The sequence below is a fragment of the Typopeltis vanoorti genome, chromosome 13 (genome assembly GCF_054136105.1).
Source record: "Typopeltis vanoorti isolate ZY-2024b chromosome 13, IOZ_Tvanoo_1.0, whole genome shotgun sequence".
Taxonomy (NCBI): Eukaryota; Metazoa; Arthropoda; class Arachnida; order Uropygi; family Thelyphonidae; genus Typopeltis; species Typopeltis vanoorti.
In genome coordinates this window covers 79446247-79468243 of record NC_143561.1, presented here as the reverse complement: position 1 = coordinate 79468243, position 21997 = coordinate 79446247, and the positions used below count along the sequence as shown (strand labels likewise).

The following is a 21997-nucleotide window of genomic DNA, read 5'->3' as shown; positions in this document are numbered from 1 at the left end:
TAATAAGGGATCACATTGCTGCCTCAGCATCTTTTTAGAAACATTAGACAGTTGATGAGCTTAGATGTACACTTTTTTTTTTTTTTTTTGCTTATCTTGTAATATTGTTTTTGGGTGCTCATTCTGTGGATTATGAGATTCCTTTCTTTCAGATTAACTGAACGGTGAACATCACTTGATTATCTAAAACATAGCTTTTAATTCTTTAACAAAGTGTTGACATTTTACAACAATAGGACTCAACCTACTGTTTGATATTTAAAAAATTTAATAAAATTAAAATTCTACGTTTTGACCTTTACGTGTGTGTGTGTGTGTGTGCAGGGATTGGACATAGTAATGGAAACACTAAGATATTTAGGAATAGAATTTATTTGTGGTGGCAGCACCTAAATGCACTTAAATTTTCATGTAAATGCATTAGTGATTGTACTGAGTAATAATTCATGTTAAAAAAATTGAAATGGGAGACTTTTTTTCTGACTTTGAAAGATTGAAAGAAGACAAATTGTTAGTTCGAGTTTAGCAGGAGCATTAGTGACAAAAACTGCCACATCATTAGGTGTACTGAGAATGACAGTTTCTAAGGTTATGTCAGCATGCACAGATCATGGCAAGACAACATCATCGAAGAGAAACAGTGGGCAAAAATCAAAAATGACAAGGAGATTTTTGGGCATTGAAAAGGATTGTCTTGAAAAATTATAGAATTGCTGCAGCACAAGTAACAGCAGAACTAAATATGCTCATCTTGTAGAATGTGTTTCCACAAAATCTGTCTGGTATGAACTTCATAAATCCAATATTTACAGTATAACTGCAATTGCTAAACTTCTGATAACTGAAAAGGATACTCAGATGTGTAAACAATGGTGTCATGACTGCCAAACCTGGACATTAGAAAACTTGAAACGTGTGATATGGTCAGGTGAGGCGACCTTCACTCTGTTTCCTACATCAGGATGAGTTCAGGTTTGGAGAACAACCAAGGAAGCCTACAATCTGTAATGCATGGCTCCAACAGTAAAGCTGTGATAGTGTGGGCAGTAATATTGTGGTATTCTGTTGGTCCCATTATTGCTCTTAATGGCAGAATTACTGCTATTTTATTTATTACTATACTGTTGTAAGCTACATAATGTTTAAAACTAATTAACCTACCTAGCCTGATCTATTATAGTAAAAAATAAGTAAATAAATAATAATTTAGAAGATAATTAAACTGAAGTGGATGGAATTAAATGATAGATTAGTGAGTTGGATAGGCAATTGGCTCTAAGATGGGATCAGCAAGTTGTGTATGAGAGTGCAATATCCCAGAAGAGGAAAGTCAGTGTGTTAAGGCTTAAGTGCTGGAAGGACATTATATTGGAAGTTTAATGGAATATTTACAGCACTAGGAAAAGATTAAAAACAAATTTTAGTGCTTCCAATATTTCTTCTCAGTCACTGATACATCTTCAGGGATTACAAATAACTCTTGTTACACACACACACGTGCACACACACACACACACACGAAGACAACACAATACTAAATGAAACATGTGGATGACTTTAAAGTCCTATCTATGTGGTGCACTCTATGGGCGTTTGTAGGTGGCCTATGATGTAAAGTGGAACCTCTGACAATTATTATTTCCCAAATTTTGGGAAGTTTTATGCATCCATATTTATTTAAGTCAGATTGATTTCTGAGTGCTGCTGCATATTCTAAAAACAGTCTTTCCTTTTTAAATTTACTATGGTGGAGAATGTTGATTTTTCTTCCATGAGATTCTATGGGTTGTATCCAATTCATGGTCTGCAAGGCCAGATTGATCATAGTCGTGATTGCAGATGTACAATTTGTGTTCTTCTAAATAGATAGTCACTGATCTACTTGTTTGTCAAAAGTAAGCCAACTTGCAGGCACAGGGAACTTTATAAACTCCAGGCATTGAGAGAGGAGGGAGCTGATCTTTGGTAGAACAGATAAGGGTAGCAAGTTTCTGGTGGAGATATTAGAAAGCAATTTGACATCACCAGTATTCATGTGATTAGAGCTAATCTAAAGAGTATGCATTTCACTTAAGTGTCCATTTAGCAATTCTTTTTTAGTTATCTGATGCAAGGATGGCAAGTAAAATAACCCTGAGGCCTTTTCCAGATACAAATACTGAATTGTGTTGTACAGGATTTCTCAATCAATTGTCTTATAGTGAAAATCTAATCCTGATGATACTTATTTGTCCTGAACCCAGCTTGTTCTTTTCCAAGTTGCTCTCTTAGAATTTTGCTTGACCTCTTCTCAAGTATTTTTTTGCATAAATTATACTTGTTAAGCTTAGTAGAGAAATTCCTTTGTAATTCTTACATTGTTTTATTTCTATCGTTATAGATGAATACTATGAGTGCTCTATTCCAATCATATGGAATGCAGCTTTCTGACCATGCCTTCTGAATTATGCAGTGTATATATTGTAAAACATTTATATCTCCATATTTGAGCATTTTTATCAATTATCATCTACTCCATCTACCTTTTTCACATTTCAGGTATTTTTACATTTTTCTCTGTTTTCTCTTAAAGCTCATGGTGATTTATTTGCTAGGAACTTTTCATATGCTTTTCCTTTCTCAGGATTGCTTCTGATTATCATGGAGTTCTGATTTTCCTATTTTTGTAAACAACTTCACCACATTACTCTGGCTAAATCATTGTTTTCTTCAGTGTCTGCCATTAAATCTAAAATATTTGGTCTTGTTTTCACTCATTAATTTTTCTTTAATATTATTTATATTTGAGTCTATAGTTTGTCTCTGAAAGCTCAACTTTGATTCTTTTTAATCTTTAGAGGTACCTGTGGCATAATTAAAAATTGTTGGCAAAGGATGTGCATGTAAGGAGGATGTGAATGTAATTTATCATACTTTGGACAAATAGGCATGCACATCCTCTAGTACTTTGTCAACAAGTGTCTTCGAAAACCTACGTTCACTGGCAGATACAGTCATCAGAAGTCTGCTCATCACACCTCTCAAAAAATCGATATTATGAAATCTTTAATTAATAGAGCACATAAAGTGTGCTCCTCTCCCTTAAGCTTACAACAAGAACTTTTCACTATAAAAAAGTTAATAGAATCTAATGGTTACAACCCTAATCAAATCCAGCAGATAATTGACTCCTGTGTTCCAACACCTCCGGATTCTTCAACAGACCGCATCTAATATATTTCAGGCATCTCAGAGAACCTATTGGCAGAATAAGTATCATCTTATTCCCACATATTTTCCTATCAACAAAATTTCTCACTCGTTGCCATCTACAAAAGACAAACTGGCACCTCTATCATTAGCTGGTGTTTACCAGATACCATGTGAATGTAATTTATCATACTTTGGACAAACAGGCCGTTCTGTGGAAAAAAGAATGAAGGAACATCAGTATTATATCGAATACATGAAACCTGATAAGTATGGTGTAGCACAACATAGCATTGACACTAAACATAATATCCAGTGGGATAAAGCTTGTCTTCTCCACAGATGCAAGTTTAAATATGAATGCCTTTTCAAATAAAGTTGCGAAGCCCTTTTACATCAGCTGAATTTGAATCAGAATAACTGTCTCTGTCTCCCTCCCAAAAGTTTGGAAGATTCTTATCTTATGCAACCATCAATGAAATAATTTTTAAGAATTATTTAATAATATTTTATTAATAGTAATTTTCTGGTACGCGGCAACAATTTTAATTGGTAATCCACCGACTGTTCTGTACTTTGTATTCCGTTCCTTTAACTGTTTGTTCTACACTGATGATGTACTGTTACTTTCAGTACGAAATATTTGTACCTTTAATTCATTAAAGTTTATTATTGTTGGTTTTATACGTGTTAAGTTATTAATTTTGATTCTTTTTAAAACTTCCTTCCATATCAGAGCTTTCCATATAAGGAACAGCTGTATTTAAAACTTGATTGAAAATCATTTGATAGATGCAATACTGGTATGATTGGCTGAATGGTTAGCATACCCGCTCTCCAACCATAGACTGCAGGTTCAAATCTTGCTGTGGGCATGGTTCTTTTTGTATTGTCTTTAGGTGGGAGATGAATTGAATAGCCCAATGTGAACCTGCTGTTCCACTTATTGAAGGTCTGAGATGGCTTAAAAAAGTTCAATGTTTAGTCTCTAGAGCAGGGTTCCAGACTATAAATAAAAAATACTCTAAAATATATAAAATTAATAAAAATAGAAAAAAAAAAGCCCATCCATGGTATGGAAGCACAATAGTGTTACAGAATACCTTTCATGGATGGGAAGTACATGAAACCCATAGAGAAGGGGATGCCCTGTAATTTCCCCATTTTCATTTTGGTATGGTTAGGCTGAATTTCTCAAGAGGGAAACTATTACAAAAGTTGGAGCAAACAGTAATGGATATGAAGCTGGTAACATGGATTAGGGGTGACTTGCAGACAGACACCAGGGAGTAGTATATGATTGAGCAGAATCTAAGAGAATGAGGGTGACTAGTTGCATGCCTCGTGACTGGTGACTAGTAGACAACCCAGGGTTGTCTACTACCAAGGCTACTACTCTTTAATTTGTATGTTAACTATATAAAAAAGATTTAGGGGGAGTATATAACAGTTGTTTGCTGATGATGCAGAAGTGGGGGTTGGGGCAATAGCTGATAAACGTGATGTAGTATCCTGCAGGATGATTTAAATAAATTACCATTGTAGGTTAAGGATAATGGTTGTCAATTTAATTTTTCTAAATATAAGATTATGCACTTCAAATTGAAAAGTTGTACTGTGTATTATATTGATGATACTGAATTATGGCAAATTGGTGAGGCTAGGTACTAAATAATCCAAGTAACACTGATTACTTGGATTATTTAGATTTATGTGCTAGTTTGAACTTATTTTTAGGTTTAGTGGAATAAATACAGCACACATAAATAATTAAATTAACAACATTCTTAATCACTGTTATATTTCACTCAGTCACTGAAACATCATCAGGAAAACAATATTAAAGTTGCAAAAACACACAAATTTGCACTAAACAATAGGTGGAAAGTATTAGACTGAAAGCCTAAATCCTATGGGGGGGGCTCTGTGGTTGTGTGTGCTGTTGGCTAGCCTTATCTGTATTGGGCTTGGAGGCCTAAGAATTAGTTTTCCAAATCTTGGGAAGTTTAATACAACCATATTTATTAAGATTCGATTGCTATTTTTAAATCTCCTGCTGATTCTAAAAAAAATCTTTCAAATTTGTATTTTTATGGTGAGGCATAGTATTTTTTTTCCATTTAATTCTGTGCACAGTATCCAATTATTGTCAGCAAGCGCTGACTGACCATACTTATGGTGACAGATGTATTTGTTTATGTTCTTCTAGGCAGATCTCCTAGTTTGACCAAAATACAAGTTGAAATGCTTTTTTTTTAATATCTTCAGCAGATTTAAAAAATCAATCTAATCTTAATAATGGACAGAGCATGTGACAAATGTAGAGGTACTACAGAGAATGAAAACAAATCTTTATTGCAGGAAATGATCCAGAGAAAGATGAGACTGGCGGCATGCATTGAGGGGATCAGCAGGACAGAGGACACTAACAGCCTTTGAAGGAAAGATTATGGGGAAGAGGATCAAGAGGTAAAAATAAGACATGGTTTGAGATATAAGGTCATGGACAGGATCATGTTACTATGCTGAAACAAGAAGAAGAGGTGCAAACAGATAGGATAGGAAGTACATGGCTGCACTCTTCCATTGAGGAAGCTACATGAAGAAGAATCTTAATAAACATGGTTGTATTAAACTTCCCAAGATTTGGAAAACTTTAATTCTTAGGTCTCTGCCCAACACAGCTAAGGCTAACCAACAGCACCAATAAAGGGTACTCACTCCTCATAAGACTATTCTTTCAGTCTAATTTTTTCCACTTATTGTTTTGTGCAAATTTGTGTGTTTTTATAATTTTAATATTGTTTCCCTGATGATGTCTTAGTGATTGATATGAAATGTAGGAATATAGGTGTGATGAAACATGGTGTTTAATTATTTATATAGGATAATGAGATTACTTGGACATAGAAAAAACACTAACTAGTTATAAAGAGGGATAATGACCTCTGTTTTAAGGCTACCATGATTCAGCCACATCTAGGCTATTTTGCACAGATTTGGTCACCTGAGTTTCTTATGGATCAGGAGGTGGTGAAGAAGATTTAAAGACGAGAAACAAGCTGGTGACAGGTCTGTGGAATATTCCCTATGAGGATAGGTTGAAGGTGCGTGCATTACAAAAGTTTAGTTGACAGATAGAAAAGAGGGGACGTGATAGAAACTTAAATGGATTTTATAAAATTGACAACACGAAGGAAATTTTTTTTAAACATGACAAACAGTGAGAGAATTAGGAGTCATCCATGGAATTTGCATAAGAGTGGGGTTAGTAAGGGTGTGTGGACTAGATTTTTTGTGTGATGAGTGGAATGGATTGCCAGAATTTGTTATGAGTGCTACCCTGATAGTGAAATAGTGAAGGAGTTTGGGAGGCATGATTAGGTATTGTGTGTATAAAGGTTAGTGTGAGTCTAATATTTAAAGACAAAAGAACAAGATTTTCTTATATATATATATATATATATAATATATATATATAAGAAAGAGAAATATAGTAACTAATCTCCACCTTTCATCATATCCAAGGCATTTTAGATAAGCAGCGTTGTTTCAGAATCCTAATTGTATTGAGCCTCTGTAATCAAGTAGCCTTGTCATGAAGAAACTTCAAGTGCAAAGTATTTTTTGCTTAAGCTTGGATAAAGGATGAAAACAGGAATATAACTGTTTCCTAGTATAATGTAATTTACTAATTTAGAATCCCATCTAGTATGCATTTATTTATTGGTCTGTGTACATATTCTATAGTCAATTTTACTGAGTTATGGGATTACATATCAAAGTTTCTTCTTATAGTTGGGAGAATAAATATACTTGCCTCTTCCAAAACCTGTGGGCAAATGGCATTTCCCTCCAAGAAGAATATATAATTTTTTTTCCCTAATCATTTGAGATAGTAATTTTCACAATTCTGTCAAGTTATGTGGTTGAAATAATTTTATTGCTTTGCAACAGAGTCATAATAATTTTCTTTTCAGGTCCAGAGGGTTGTAATCTCTTCATTTACCATTTACCTCAAGAATTTGGAGATGCTGAATTAATGCAGATGTTCATGCCATTTGGTAGTGTCATCAGTGCAAAAGTCTTCATTGATCGTGCCACTAATCAAAGCAAATGCTTTGGTATGATGTTGATTAATGTTATACCTTTTTTTTTTTAATAAAAAAAATTGTGCAATATTATATAAAGTAGAACCTAAAAATCAATTAGTGGAAAATGAAGATCTGAGATCGTTTTAATTTGTGTGGTGTGTGTGTGTGTGTTTAGTTATTCTCTTTGTAAATAAGAACCAAAGTTTCCTTTTAACAATTCATTCTTTAGCACAGAAATTCTCCTGAATGAAAAGATCCTGCCATCAACATGCAGAATATTAGATGTTCAGCTTGTTACTGTAGCATGCCTTATCATAGGTTTTAAAAGCAACAGGTTACTAAGGGTGTTTGATATTTTGTATTTTATGTGCAAGCATTTTTTAATAAGAATTACTATCAAATGAGATAAGAATTTCTGAAGAGAAACTTTAGTTTCTATCCAGAAAATAGAGTAATACTTGCATCTCTGTAATGTAGATGATGATGATGACAAAAAATGCTTTCAATTATAGAATTATAAAAATGTATTTTTGTATGCACTTCAGCGTAAGATTTATGCAAAAAACTAAAAATTACGTGTGCGGCTTCAAGTCCTAACTCATATGTGTTTTTAGCTTTCATATGGCTTCATGTCTGAACTGTATTGAGATACGGTATTAAATTTTTTTTCTCACTTTATTTCTCAGAGCTTGATTCAAACATGTTCAACTCTCTTCTTATGGTCAAATAAGATATCAGAAAATTGTGGGATGTCCAACAGCTTATAACAACAAAGAATCCAACACAGAGATTTCTCTTTATACACAAAGTAACTAAAAAGAATATTAAAAAACAGTTTTTGCACACTTAACAGATAATTTTAAAAGATTCCAGTTCGAGTGAATTTTTAATTTATCGAAAGAGGTCTAAATTAAACATTAAAACAGTAACAAAAAAAAATTATCTGCAGTCTTCTATTTGTACAGCGTGTCTCATTTCTAAGGCTGCTGATCTGTGGACTGTATTGTAATTGTTTGGAATTCCAGCTGAAACAACTCATGCTTTGAGGCCAGTGTATTATGTCTGTTAATGCATGTGTTCTTCCGACTAGTTTGCCTACTCTTTTTCAGGATAATAATAATCTGTGCCACCTCCATTTTGAACTGACTAACAGTTGAAAAGTTCTATAGACAGAATTCAAACCCAAGGTCATCGTTACTCACTGAGCTGTGGATGCTTGGCTACTAATGCAGCTCATTCTCTTTTCTTTCTCTCTCTCTTTCTTTCTCTCTGTAACAGCTTACATCTGTTACTCATTTACCTGAAATTGTTGTCCTAAAAATCTCTCAGGATTCTTTTAACTTTATTTAAAGTTAATTCTAACATACAGGATTATTTAACTCTATGTAATATATGCATTTTCATTTATCTTTTTTTATATATATCAGGTAAAAAGTTTGTGTGGTTTTCATTAGAGTTCACTGCAATGACTTGTTTTATTTTGTAGTTGTTTGCAGAGCTCAATTTTTCATGTGTCATAAGGCATAAATATGTGTCAATCAATCGGTGCTCTCTATCTTGGTGTGTACTCTTTTTCTGTGACTTTGAGCCCTTTTAAAATGTCAGTTGAACCTGGTGTAATTCAGGCTTGTTTGCTTTATGAATTTAAACTTGGTTCGAAAGCTTCAGAAGTGTCCCATAAGATATATGTGGCATTTGGAAAAGATGCAGTAGCAGAACATACTGTGTAGAAATGGTTTAAAAAATTTGTTTATGGTAATGAATCACTTGAAGATGCACCACATTCAGGAAGACACACTCCATTATTGATAATGAAGAATTACGTGCTGCTTTTGAAAATAATTTACGATTAACATGTCAAGAACTTTCACAAATGTTTAATGTGAGTGGTGAAACAATTCGTTTACACTTGCATCAATTGGAAAAATCGTGGAAGCTAAGCAAATGAGTCCCACATACATTATCAGATGACAATAAACTTCAAAAGCTATCAATTTGTTCTTTACTTCTTTCACATCATAAAAACGAGCCGTTTTCGAATTACTTGCTCACTTTTGGTAAAAAATGGATCTTGTACTCTAACAGGAAGCAAACTTATCATTGGTTGTCACCAAACGATTCAGTACCACACACACTTCAAAGGCACCACTTCATCCCCAGAAGACCATGCTTTTTGTGTGGTGAACTGGAGTTGGTATTGTCCACTACGAGTTTCTTGCTGCAGGTTAAACAATTACAACTGATATCTACTCGAGCATGTGCAGGATGCATTACTTCAGAAAGAGCCAGGACTAGTTAATCGGAAGAAAGTGCTATTCTTACAGGACAATGCAAAACCCTCATACTATAAAACTTACCCATGAGAAGATACTCCATATTCTCCTGACATTTCTCCAAGCAATTATCACCTTTTTTTTTGGCACTAGACAATCACACAAAATAGACAGTTCCACAACAAAACAGAGATTAAAGCAGAGGTTGCTAGGTTTATTACTTCTAAATATGAAACGCTTTATAAAAGCAGAATTTACAAACTTGTATCTTGTTGGGAAAGAGTTGAAGATTGTAAAGATGCTTATTTTAATAAATAAAACATTTTATGAAAATTTCTGCAGTTGTTTAATTTTTATGATGAAAAACCACACAAACTATTTTTAGCTACCTGATACTTCCTTCATTTTGATCAAAATAGTTAAATTCTAATAATTAACAAATAATTGTGATGATTTATCAGGAAGAAAGCAGAATTATACAGGTAAAGATTTTAGATTCAGTTTCTCCCCCCCCCCCCCTCCATGAATCAGGTACACACAGAAGGTTGTAAACCCATAGCATTACGATGAGTGGAATAATGGTTAGATGATCTTGGAAACCTTGCTGTAGAGAGCCACTTTTTTTTCAGCCACTGCAGGCCTCCAATAAGCTGGGTAGTGGTCTTACGCTGTGCAATGAAATAGATCTACCATCTAAAGACATTTCACAAACATCCATGTGTATGTTGGCATTCAGAGCTATAGTCAGTTATATATGGAAAGCATATGTACTGTCCACTTGGCCAACAGCCTGGCATATACTTTATAAACTGCCTAACTACAAAACCTATGTCTAACACTGTTCAAATAGAAAAGTCATAAAATTTAATTTAATTATGTGCATAAAATTTGTATTGTGTATTTGTTTATTTATGCAGCTTAACTATCGAAATGGCCATACACAGATGAAATAGATAATTTATGCTTCACATCCACATGTTTAATGATCTGTAAACATATTAAGGCTGGCATATTAGTTAAAACAAGTTAGAAACTGTAACCTTAATAAATCTTTATAAAAAGCATAATGGACAGAAGAAAGGGTCTTTCAGGTTGGTAAGCATTTTATGTGCCAGTTTGTCTATATATATATATATATATATATGCATAGCAAGCATGCAACCAGTTATAATAGAAATCACACACATGACCCTTTTTTGTGTGAGTGATGTCTAGTGTGTCACTATGACACTTTGCATTAACATTGGTTTTGTTACTGTTTGACTGCACTGTGCTGTCATTGGACTTTGTTGGTGCTTGTGCATGGCTAGTATTAAACTCAGAAGAAAAAAAAGTAACATTTTGAGGCACTCAAAGTACTTATGGACTACATGGGATATTGGCCCCTTAAGATCTGCTGCTGTGATTTTATTTGGAGATTTGGGAGGAAAACACTTGAAAGCAATAAAACATGGGAGCAAAATATGTGCTGTGTGAATAATTTTCATTTTTCTCCTTGTTACATATTACAATGGTGCTCTTCAGATGTGGTTTTATTATGTGAATTAATATGAAGAACAAGGAACTGTGTGTTGTGCCCCCCCCCCATCTCCACACAAAGCTCAATGGTCAGTGTGTACACTTACCTAGAGGACATCCTTTAAAAGTAAGGCAATGTGAAAGTGAGGTGGTTGTTTATTTCATATCATCCTCTTCCTGTTAGGCTCAACAGCATTGCAGAGACCTAATTAATGTGATGAAAGGGTAGTTAACCTGAATTACAGTATTCTTTGTCAGTAACTTGCATGCATTCTCTGGCCAATTTGTTTGTCTTAAAGTCTTAGTTTCTAGGAGGAAAAACCTTGCTACCTCCATATGAGACCAGATAATTCACTAAAAGTTGAAAAATCCTTCTAGAGGTTCTTCACATTGAATTATACTTGCCAAGAAATAGTTACATTCTTGTTTTAAAGTTTATTTTTCACTTGGTTAGAGTATAATAAATTTAGTTTAACTCTTTATCCAAGTGTGAGGAAAAACAAAGTTTGCACCTGAAAGTATCTTCAGGACTGGGTTAAGGTGGTACAACACCAGGGCAACTCGTTGCACCTTTGCATGTCTATCACCATCTCCTACATCCAGGGCACCTCTGAGAAAATAACCAATATCCTCAAAAAATATGACCTTACTTCCTGTTACAGACCATATAAAAAGTTGGCATCCCTTATCCGCTCTACCAAAGACCAACCACTTCCCCTAGACCTACCTGGTGTATACCAGGTCCCTTGCAGCTGCAAATTGTCCTACTTTGGCCAAACAGGCAGAACAACAAATATCAGGATTTCAGAACACAAAGACTACATCTGGTTTCACCAGTACAGCCGCTCTGGGCTGGCAGACCATGCCTTGGATACCCACCATAAAATTCGTTGGAAGAAAACAAAAATAATTCATCGCAGCAAGTTTAAATACGAAAGATTATTCAAAGAATCTTCAGCAGCTCTAAAAAACGTTCCTAACCTCAACAAATTTGGGTGCATGAAACTACCCCAAATTTGGAAGACTTACATTATGAGAACTTCAGCCCAACTGCCAAGACTACCAAATTAGCCCACCAGAGGGCACCATTAAGACTTTAGGAACAATATTAGTTTCTTGCTTTCTTCCTCATTTGCTTTGTGTTAGTGCCTGCGTGCACATACCATATCTTTATGTTCCTGAAGATGGCAATGTGACGTTGCCGAAATATAGAAGTTATTCATTAAAGTTACCTTTAATTAATATACTTTATATGCGTTGTTAATTCCGTAAACTAATTACCAGTCACCCTAATTACACTACTTCTCAGATTATTTGTATCAACCATCAGTATCATATCATCTACATTCTCATCTTCCTTTATTGTCATATACATACACTCTGTTGTTAATCCAGGTATGCAGTCCTTGCATTCTATTCTGCACACCACAAATCATTGAATTTCCATATACATTACTCTCCTCACAAATCCACTAATTTCTTGTTCACCTTCATCCCTTACTTGCTCTCCTCCAACATTCTCCCTCCTTGCTCTCCTGTTTATCATCCGTCTTCTTATCATCTTGCATTCTCTTGCTCTTCTACTCTCTCTCTCTCTTGACTTTCTCTCATTCCTTGATACATCCATTTCTCATTCCCATAACTTTCTCTTGCACTTCTTGTTCATTTCTCATCAGTCTGCCTTTCTAGGCTTCTAATCTCTTCCTCCACACAAGTCAGCTAATTTTTCCTACCCTCCACTTCCTTTCACAATACATCTATCTTCCTCTTCAAGCATCCTATCTTCACTTGAGATTCACTGACAGTCAGCACCACCCTGCAGTTCTTTCATATTTCCAGTCACACCATCTGTTGCTTGCCTTTCTCTCCCATGATCACATTGCTCATAACTGTCTTCCAACAAACACGTTTACTTAGTACCATCACCACCACCACTGAAACCAGAGATATTGAAGATATTTATATCAACATTACTCAACTCCTCCTACTTTCTACATTTCATTAAAAACATTCCTCCAGGCATGTGCTGGAGTGTTTCATTCCAAATAGGCATGAAATGCTCCCCTGTATTTTATCTGCTATGTTTTTATATTACAGTTATGGCCAGTAGTGGTTATGTGGAATGCCAGGCCTGATTTATACTCTCTTCTTTTTTTGCCATCTTTTATCTGTTCAGACATGCAGATCTCTCCCGACCTTCCTGTCTGGCCTATATAACAAAATCCACAAGAGCAACGAATCTCATAGATGCCTGTTTTTTCATGACTTTTTTACTTTTACAAAAAATATCAAGATTTCTACCTCCATGAATAAACCAGGCATCTATGAGATTCATTGCTCTTGTGGCATTTGTTATGTAGGCCTCATAGGAGGATCATGAGAGATCCACATGTCTGAACGTGTAAAAGACGTCAAAAAAAAAAAAGAGGATAAATCATGTCTGGCATTCCACACAACCACTACTGGCTATCAAGTACTCTCTGGCAACAAACAAAAATGTCATGTATTGATTATAACTGTTTTACAAGAAATTTAAAGAAGCCTCACAAATGCTTAGGATCCCTACACAGTGCAATAAAAATCAAGGCTTAATTTTACATCAAGTATGGTCTGCCTTCATCAGAAATTCAACTGCCATAGACCTAGGATATAACACGCATGATAGGAACAACTAACACTCTTCCAACATGCATACAGTAATGAATTTGCCATTTGTATTCTGGTTTATCAATTATATGTTACAATTGTGACGTTATCAAAAACATCTAATATGTGTAATTAATTGTTAATAGGCTTGTGTTGTAAAACTTTTAGGTACCAGTACTCCAGATGATGTAAAAACTTATCAGGTTTTAATTGCTTATTTTTATTTAACTCTTTAAATACGTAATAATGTGGTCTCAATACCAAAAACCTTCCACAAGGTTTCTTCTTCCTCACTTCTTATCTATGCTCTATACGTGCCATTCATGTGCTATAGTTTCTTTTAACCTCTTGTGTTTAGGATTACTTTTTGAAAAAGGGAGAGTAGATGACTGCATGCATTACCAGAGTGTTACCAGGAAGAGGACTATGAATGAATTTAAGATGTGGTATGACAGGGTATTGTGGAATTTATGTTGCACAACTTGAAGTGAGTGTTTGGACTTCATGCAGTTGTGTTGTAATAATACATGAATTAATTTATTAACATGTATAACAAAATTCTTTTTTTGCACTGGAATCTTTGTAGTCAGCTGCTACTAGTTTGTCTTAATAGTCACATAAAAAAAATAAAAATAAAATAAATAAATCATTATGTTTTAAAGTATTTTGGATAAATTAAGGATTATTGAAAAAAATTTAAGCAGATATATTGATACTAGATTATCATGGAAGAGTTTGCTTTAAAACATGAGAGGGAATTACAATTTGTAAATGTGTGGAATGAGTTTGAAGGATGAAGTGAACTGTATGGGAGCGATGGACTGCATTTGAGTGGTTATGGTATGAGTCATTTGGAGAGACTGTTGCTGGAAGGTAGAGAAGTGAGTATAGAGAATGGATCAGATCAAGTGAGAAGTGATGTGGGAGAACAGGAGAGATTGAAGAGATGGTTATAAATGAGGAAGTAAGTGGCATGAGTATGGAAAATGAGAGAATGAGTATGCAAGATGAACAGGGAGGCTCAGGGTGGACAGGGATACACTGCATGAGAAAGGTGGATGCTCCAAGAGGACGTAAGAGCATGTGTAGACAGGAAAGGAATGGGATGACCTGGGATCAAGAAGAAACAGTTGGAATTGAAAAGGGTTCTAAAATGAATAAGCAGAAAGGGAAATGGCCCCAGTCAAGCATGGAGAGATCACATCGAACGAGTGTTATCAGTGGAACTAGCAGTAGATTCAGGAATGAGCTGTTGTGTTTATATACAAATGCTAGAAGTGTAAGAAACAAGGTAGATGAAATAGTTCCACTAATTGAGTCCATTCACCCAAACATTGTTGGAATAAGTGAGACATGGTTAGATGAGGACGACATCCTGACAGGAATAGAGATGGAAGGATATGATGTGTTTCATCAGGATAGAAGGGGTAAAAGGGAGGGGGAGTGCTATTGATGTTAGAGACAGAGTTATGTCCATACAAAGTAGAGATGTTACCGGGAAATAGTGCCAGTAGTTTTAAGGCAGTATGGTGAGAGATAGAGGTGAATGGAATGAAATACTGTTGGATGTTGTTATAGACCAGGAAACGTGAATGGCAGTGACTATGAAATGTATATAATCAAATTAGCCAAGCAAATAAGAAAAGAGTGATCATTATGGGCAATTTTAATTATGGCAATATATACTGGAATGATGAGATAGCAACTGGAAGTAAAGAAAATTAGTTTCTTGAGTTTTTGAGGGATAACTACCTCAGACAGTATGTAACAGAGGGCACACGAGGATTGAGGGTCTTGGATTTGGTCATCTCATCAGAGGATGTAATTATAAATTAAGTGTCAAATCACCCACCAATTGGTGAGAGTGACCATGAGGTGATTACCTGGGTGGTTGCCAGCAGTGTGAGGACCTCTGTGTTAAAAAAAAAAAAAAAAAAAAAAAAAAAAAAAAAAAAGGGGTATATGTGGAACTACAAGGGGGGGGGGGGGATTATGAAGAGCTCAGGAGATAGCTTGCAGATGTAGCATAGAATGAGTGAGGAGTTAGCTGGAAAAGAGATCAATGCAGCTTGGGGGATTTTCAAAAACTGTTTAGTAGATGCAATGTCTAAATGTATTCCAAGAATGAGAAGGTTAAATAAGGTGGGTGCGAGATGGATGATTAAAGAGATTAAGTGTGCAATACAGAGAAAAAGGGCATTATGGAGGCAGCATAAGAGAAGTGGAAATAACCAATTCCATGAGGATTACAAAGACCAGGCAAGGCGGGTGACTTGGTTGGTGAGGGTAGCTAAAGAGAGGTATGAATAGCAGTTAGCTAATGAAGCCAAAAATAATTTTAAGGAGTTCTTTCGATATGTAGTCAGCAAAAGAAAGATGTGATTATGGAAGGATAACATTGATTGGAGAAAATGGTATAAAGACAGCTGTTGCAGAAGGTGTGATGGAGATACTTAATGAGCAGTTCATAAAGTTCTTTCAATCTTGTGAATGTGACTTCATGGAGAGATTGAGAGCAGTTGACGATGGGGAAGAGAGACTGACTGTAAGTGAGCAAGATGTGTGTGTGGGGAGTTGAGCAACCTAGATGTAAATAAGGCTCTGGGACTTCATAATATATCACCACGTATTCTGAAGGAATGTGCCAGGGAGTTGACGCTGGACTTGACATATTTTTTTAATCCGAGTCTTGCACTCGGTCAAGTTCCTAAGGAGTGGAAGGAGGGCAAGGTTGTGCCACTTCATAAAGGAGGTGATAGAATTCAAGCATCAAACTATAGGCCTATCTGTGTGTCAGGTGTTGTAGTTAAGTTGTTGGAGAAGCTTGTGAGAACTAGGATACAGAATTGGGTTGACAACAAAGGTATTATCTTTTGATGGACATCATGGATTTGCTAAGGGGAGGTCATGTTTTAGTAATCTACTTACTTATTACAATAAGGTGACTGCTTCCATGGACAGAGGAGAAGGATACACAGTAATATACTTAGATTTTGCAAAGGCTTTTGATAGATTACCGCATGATAAGTTGATAGTTAAACTGGAGTGGATGGGGTTGGATATTAGATTAGTGCATTGGATTGGAGACTGGTTATCTGATAGGTATCAACAAGTTGAGCGATATCCAGAAAAAAGGAAAGTTACTAGTGGTGTGCCTCAGGGGTCTGTTTTAGGGCCATTGCTGTTTAACTTGTATATTAATGATATTGGTGAAGATTTAGATGGAGATATTCAGTTGTTTGCAGATGATGCAAAGTTGGGACGAACTATGAAGAGTAGAGAGGGTGTTGTGGCCTTACAAGAAGACTTGAATAAATTGAGGATGATTGGGCTGTAAATTGGGGATGCGAGTTCAATGTTGCAAAATGTAAGGTTTTAAAATTTAGAAAACAAAGATGGGATGCAGAATTTATGCTGCTTGGTGAGGATATATTGTCGGAGGTAGAGGAAATAAGAGATCTTGGATGATAGTTTTGATAAGGATCTGAAATTTAGGGGACACATAGCCAAAATTGTGAAGACAACACAAAGGCTTCTGGGAATGATGTGGAGGCCACTGACTTGTAGAAGTAGGGAGATTCTTGTTCCATTGTATAAGGCTTTGATTAGGCCACACATGAACTATTGTGCTCAGATTTGGTCACCTGATTTTCAGAACGATGAAGAGATGTTGGAAAGGGTCCAGAGGCGACTGACTAAGGTAGTTTCTAACCTCTGGAATGTCGAGTATGAGGAAAGATTGAGAAGATGCAACTTGCAGAGTCTGGTGGAGAGGAGATATGATAGAGACCTACAAGTTAGTAAGGGGTTGTTATAGGATCAGTGCTGGAGAGGTTCTACAGAAAATAATTAATGATCAGGGGAGAACCAGAGGTCATCCCTGGAAGTTGTATAAGGAGGGTGTGAGAAGCAGGTTTTTTCATGCAGAGTTGTGAATGATTGGAATGCCTTTCCTTAGAGTGTGGTGTCTGCAGAGAATTTGAGTGTGTTTAAAGCATGGTATGATGAGCTGCGTGTTTGATAAAAGGACTTCCTAGATAAGTCTTTGACTACATGGGGTCTTGGGTAATAATTATAATAATGAAACATATAATTAAACTTAATTAATTAGGCTTATATAGTTTTGCAGAAGCATAATAAATAATAATTTCATTGCGATGTTTTCATGTTTGGAATAGAATTATCAGATTTTTCAAATCTAGAGATTATTTTTCTCCTATGTAGCCCATCTTTATAAACTCTTAATTACTATTTTTTCTGTAAACCAGGTTTTGTCAGTTTTGACAACCCTGCCAGTGCCCAGGCTGCCATCCAAGCCATGAATGGATTCCAAATAGGAATGAAACGCCTCAAAGTTCAGTTGAAACGCCCCAAAGATGCCAATAGACCATATTAACAATCTTCCCCTCCCCTCTGAATTTATTTAAGGTGAGTGTCTGAATATATGATCTGAGAATATGGTATCTAATATAATATGCAGAATGGATTTGATTCTATGTCTAGTGTTACATTTTTGGCTCTGTATAAAGTTTTGAATACACATATTCAAATTAAGCCATCCTGGGAGAGGAGAATGATAAATACCTCCTTCAATGGGAAAGGATCTCAAGCACCTCTACTTTTATCCACTGATTTTTTTTTTTTTTTTTAATATTAATCTAAGACCATTATATTCAATTACAACTTATTACAACTTAAATCCTATGATTTCTGGATCTAAGATTTTCTTTAATATAGCATTTCATGATGTACTTACATTGAACTTTCGAATAAAAAGAGAATGAGCATGTAACACAGAATCATTTGACATCACTTGTGGCCAAATGCAAAATAAAAAGTGTTAATACCTACACTGAAAAATAAAAATAGAAGTACAGAAATACCAACATAAATATTATTATTAAGAGAATCCCTCATTGAGTCCCTGAGTCCCTAGAGGTCTCTCTTAATAATAATATTAAGAGAGACCTCGTTTGATTAATAATATTAAAGCCTTATACAAGACAGCATATACCTGTTCTTGAATTCATTCACACTCCTTGCACACCCAACATTCAATGTCATTCAGTTTCAATCACACAGTAATCTATCTATAGGGAAAAAAATTAACTTTTGCCCCCTTCTTGACAGCATTCATTTCATTCTTAACTTCCAAGAATGGCCTCTTGCCCTTTCCCCACCCTCCATAAAATGAAAAATTCCATCTACTGATATCCTGTATGACCCATTCAGCAGTTTGTAAGTCTCAATCATATCTCTCTTTCTCCTGTTTGCTAATATATGTCAGTTAATATATGCAGTCTACAAATTCTCAATTTTTCTTCATAATCAGTATTCCACAATCCTGATATCATTTTTAACATGCTTCTTTAAGAAACACCATGGAAACCTGAAGATAAGACCTATAGTCCAAATGAGGTCTTATCAAGGCCTTGTAAAGAGGCAAAACAACTTCCTTATCTTTACATATCAAAGGTTCATTTCAGCATTGCAGTTATCCCCTGAGTTGTATTTGCAATCTTTACTACATAGCCTTTGAACTTTAATGTCCTGTCTACTAAAACTCCAAGATCCCTAGCCTGATCCCACCAACACAATGACATTGGATATCACATCACACCAAAGTGTGAAAATTTTAAGATGTCTAGCACACGTTCCATTAAAGCTCTTAACATCACATTAACATTGCACTTCCAAATCCAAAAATAGAATGATTTTGAATGATTTGCAGTTTTAATTTATTGCATAGAAAATAATTATTACCAAATATGAATTAGCATCATCTAAATTTACATACTTTGTAGATTATATAACCATGTAAACATATGAAAATGTAATATAAATTATAAGAAAACTGTTATTTGAAAACATTTACAAAATTAGAATAATTTTCAACATGGTTCAGAATATTAGAATATTCCAAATTCATTTTGAGGAGAGCATAAAAATAGCATATATTTCAGTAGCTGTGGGACTGACTCGTGTGTGAAGAATCATTTGCCTGTGGATTTCAGTTAATCGTTTGCTAAACATGGGTCAAACAAGTAACATATCGGAAGCTAAGAAATTTCATATGGTGTCTATACAAGAAGGCCAAACTTAACAGTTTATAGCCAAGGAATTAAAATGTTCTCAAGCAAGCACAAGCAAAGTATTGAGATGGTATTCTAATAACTGTAGTTTTCAAAATAATCGGTGCAATATTAGTCGAAAGGTAATAACTACATCAAGAAATGAGAGGAGGTTGAAGAAAAACCGCTTCTGAAGTGAAGATATTTTCACAGGAGATGGAAAGAACTAGGTGTGAATATATCTAAATCTATGATGTTGGAATGACTTCACAAATTGGGTTTTAAATCATACGTGCCTAAGATGAAGCCACTTATGACTTCCAAGCAAAAGGCAGCTAGAGTGCAATGGTGTAAGCAAAGACTGTCATGGGGACTGGAAAAAGGTACTTTTTAACAATGAAAGTATGTTTTGTGTGTTCCATGGTCATCAAGGGATACATGTTTGGTGTCTTAAGCAAGAAGCATTTGATAAAGATATAATGAATTTAGTTTAATCCTTTATCCAAGTGTGTGCAAACAAAGTTTGTGCCTGAAAGTATCTTCAGGACTGGGGTAAAGTGGTGCAACTCCTTGCAAAGGTGGAGCAAGCTACCAACACTCCTATCTCAGTATCTCCCATAATGCAAAACACATCTCCTTGCGGATATGTATAATGTTATGCATTAAGGGAAGGGCCACTACCCAGACTAGTTTCAACCTTTATTTTGCATTATGGGAAATACTGAGATAGGAGTGTTAGTAGCTTGCTCCACCTTTGCAAGGAGTTGCCCGGTGTTGTACCACTTTACCCCAGTCCTGAAGATACTTTCAGGCGCAAACTTTGTTTGCACACACTTGGATAAAGGATTAAACTAAATTTAGTCTAACCAAGTGAAAAATAAACTTTCAACATTTGATAAAGAATATATGAAATGTTCAGTGAAATTTGCAACCTGTGCCATGGTATGGGCTTGTATGACCTCAGAGGGTCCAGGTAGGCTGTGTATTGTGTACAAAAGAGTCAATTCTATAGTGTATACCAAGAAATTCTTGAGCACTTTATATTGGAAGTGATGGAAATCACCATCACTTTATGTGATGGTGATTTCCTTTTTTTTTAGTAAGATTCAGCTTCTTGTCACACTTCCAAGACCACTACTAGATGGCTCAAAGAAAGGTAAATCAATGCAATTCCTTGGCTGGCAAACTCGCCCGTTTTAAACCCCATTGAGAATTTGTGGGGAATTATGAAGCATCGTCTTCAAGAAGTTACCCTAAAAGACAAAAATGAACTTCTTTCTAGTCTGCAGACCATATGCGCATGTTTTGATAAAAAAAAAGACAGTGAACAGCTAGTAAATAATATGCCCAACTGTTTACAAATGGTCATAAAAGCTAAGGGTGATGCAACAAATACTAATGATCATGTTGTTTCCCTTTGACTGTAATTTTTGTGCATTTATTTTTTCATTATTCTAATTTTGTGAATATTTTCAAATAATAGTTTTCTTATAATTTATATTACATTTTTATGTGTTTACATGGTTATATAATCTATAAAGTATGTAAATTTAGATGATGCTAAATTCATATTTGGTAATAATTATTTTCTATGCAAGAAATTAGAATTGCAAATCATTCAACACATTTTCTTTGATTATTCTAATTTTTTGTAAAGTGCTGTTGAATGGAATGAGAATGTAAGTACAAAATCAGGGAAATTAAAGCAATAGCTCTAGTTTCCAAATATCAACCTTCGACATCTCTGGAGAGGTGGTGATGATTTTGCAATATACAGCATGCGTTTACTAAGGGAAGCTCATGTCTGAGCAACTTGCTTACATTCTATAAGACCTCCTAATCAAAAAATTAGGCAGACAAATGGATGGATGCTAGAAAGGATCAGTAGAACTATAAGGCTTCTTAAGGATATTGGCAGAAGAAAGTTGAAATACTTTGGACACATTTAGAGGATGGAAGGAGGACTTCTCATAATAGTAACAGAAGATAAAGTTCCTGGAAAAAGAGGATGAGTAGACTGTCAGTGAGATGGATGGATGGATGATGTGTCTGGAATGACTGATCTTTAAGGAGTTGAAGCCTCCAGATAAACATATAAAATGACTACCTGGCAAAAACTGGTGTGACACATCACCAAACAACTGAGTGACCATATGGCATCTGATGATGTCCAATGAATAGATGATGGATGGAGCCTCCTTCTCAA

The 21997-nt window shown here is 35.2% G+C and overlaps 1 protein-coding gene across 6 annotated transcripts in view; it reads left to right on the top strand.

The window, feature by feature from the left end:
* LOC150100308 (CUGBP Elav-like family member 4) overlaps nucleotides 1-21997 on the top strand; it is an 865263-nt gene that overhangs the window by 709735 nt on the left and 133531 nt on the right. For all 6 annotated transcript variants that reach the window (XR_016549221.1, XM_090402317.1, XM_090402318.1 and 3 more), the window contains 2 exons: nucleotides 7170-7313; nucleotides 17989-18148. Coding sequence is in view for 5 of the 6 variants with exons in the window: in XM_090402317.1 (XP_090258443.1) it covers nucleotides 7170-7313; nucleotides 17989-18116 (272 nt within the window). In the remaining variant the exon portion in view is untranslated. The remainder of the gene's footprint in view (nucleotides 1-7169; nucleotides 7314-17988; nucleotides 18149-21997) is intronic.